The following is a 2154-nucleotide window of genomic DNA, read 5'->3' as shown; positions in this document are numbered from 1 at the left end:
CTAAATTATATTATATAATACATTCAAAATAATCAGTCATGTAAAAAACGACATATAAGGTGATTATAAATGTGTCAAAATAAGCAGTAAATAATATGTAAATTTGATATATATGATTAACAAAGTAAATAATAAACAATAAAAAATGGTGTGCATTTATTTAAAAAATTCTACCTTTTTTTGGTTTACGATTAAAAAGGTGTTAAATTTGGTATTATAAATACTAAAATAATTTAGAATTACACGCTGTGATACACCTTTCTATTTAAATTAATTTACAACAAATCAAAGCCAAACAAAGTGTGTTATGAAATAAAACTACACCTTTTAAACAACTATACTTAATAGTAAATATATTATATATTATTAGTACAAGTATAAACAGTTTTCAAATAACATTGCATTGCAACTCCAAAATTAGGGTTACTGAGCATCCGATAAAAATAGAGGAGAATAAAAAAAGACACAATGGTTAGGAATATTCCTTAAATTGCACACCATTTTAATTAGAAAAACAACATAAAAAATATAAAACAAATCATTTCCTTTTCAAACGAGTTTCAACGTTTGGCGAAGTTTCTTTGGAAGAAGTGCCCAATCGATTTTAAAAGATTTCCAAATCCAAAACCAGAATAGTTGAGTAAAAAATTCTGGTATAATTTGAGTTGGTGTTTTATTCTAAAATTGCGAATCCACTGAAAAAGATCATAATCTCTGATGAGGATGTTATGTCTTGTGATATTTGCGCTTATGATGATAGTTCGAGCTGAAGAAGGATTATTGGATGACCATTTATTCGACACTGATGTTGAAGAATTTGCCTTACAAGACGATGATCTCTTTGGCATCAACTTGGCACAAACCGCCAAAGGCTTATTAGGCAAAGCCACTGCCTCTTTTGGGAGTAAAGACAAGAAAGTTTCCTTTGGTCTTTCAAGAGGTGCTGATGGTAAAATCAAAGCGAATGGTGGCTTGAATATTGGTGGTTTTGGGATCAATTTAGGGTCTGACAGTGGGTTATCCACTTCATATCAGAATGGTGACAACAAAGTGTCCTTTGGTTTAAAACGGGACGAGAATGGGAAGTTAGTGTCTAATGCACAAGCCAATTTAAAAGTTGGAGGTGCTGATATCAATGTTGGCTATGGCGATAACGGCGAAAAGGAAACAACCCCGGCGACAACCCCGGCAGCTGAACCGCCAAAAACAGAACAAGAAATTGCCGCACAGGAAGCCAAACAAGAACAAAAAGAAGCCATCCAAGAAGCACAAGAGAAACAAAAAGACGAACAATTAGCACAAGCCGACACGGTCAAGGAAAAACAAGCTGATGCGTTGGCAGAACAACAAGAGAAAGAGCAAGAGAAACAAGAACAAGAAGAACAAAAACAGGCGGAAGGAGAAACAACAGCCACTCCTAATACACCGACGACTACTCCATCAACTACCACTGCTGAGACAACTTCACCACAAGGCACAGAAGTCAATAACAATGTAAATAGAAAAGGTGCGTATAAGAGACTTGTCCGATCGTCTCGTGGATTGGGACTTAAAAGAGTTGCTGGAAGGAATATAAAGAGTGCGACCACACAGACTGCTGTTGCGAATCAAAACAAAGAAGACTCAAATGATGTTGCACAACAAGAAACAAAACAGGAAGATCCACAAAGTGCTTTGGATGAAAATGTACCAAAAGATAATCAACAAGAAGGCACTCAAGGAAATCAGAAACAACAAGAAAGTATGAGTCAATACGCGAAGAAAAGACTCTACAAAGGTAAATCAAGTCATCCATATAGTAAACTCTTCGGAAAAGGATATGGATACTATGGCTCACAATTCATTAGTGGAAGATATCCCTTCATTTATAACCACCCTATGTTCAAAAGCTTTTAAACCATTTTTAAACTAATTAATGTTATACTTTGTTTATGAAAATGGTATTATTTTTGTTGTTTATGTGTAATTTAACAGGCAAACTGTTAATGGAATTAATGGAATTGTAAAATTATTTAACATATTAAAATTATATATATTAATTATTATATACAGTATGTGAGAAAAGTATGTGAGAATAAGAAAATCCTGTGGATTCAATAAAAATTACATATTTGTTTTTCTTTTTTTTAAATAAAAATGTTTTTCTTTAAAAAA

At 32.9% G+C, this 2154-nt stretch overlaps 1 protein-coding gene across 1 annotated transcript; it reads left to right on the top strand.

Annotated features, from left to right (window-relative positions):
• Nucleotides 1-717: 717 nt before the first annotated feature.
• Nucleotides 718-1896, top strand: EIN_415170 (hypothetical protein; the record flags this gene model as incomplete). Its single annotated transcript, XM_004184238.1, has 1 exon — nucleotides 718-1896. One exon carries the CDS (start codon nucleotides 718-720, stop codon nucleotides 1894-1896), a length of 1179 nt encoding a protein of 392 aa, XP_004184286.1.
• Between the last annotated feature and the right edge of the window lie 258 nt (nucleotides 1897-2154).

The sequence above is a fragment of the Entamoeba invadens genome, assembly GCF_000330505.1.
Source record: "Entamoeba invadens IP1 unplaced genomic scaffold scaff_1105074725019, whole genome shotgun sequence".
In the NCBI taxonomy this organism is placed as follows: Eukaryota; Evosea; order Mastigamoebida; family Endamoebidae; genus Entamoeba; species Entamoeba invadens.
The sequence above is the reverse complement of the archived record's forward strand: the minus strand, read 5'-3'. Positions and strand labels throughout refer to the sequence as shown.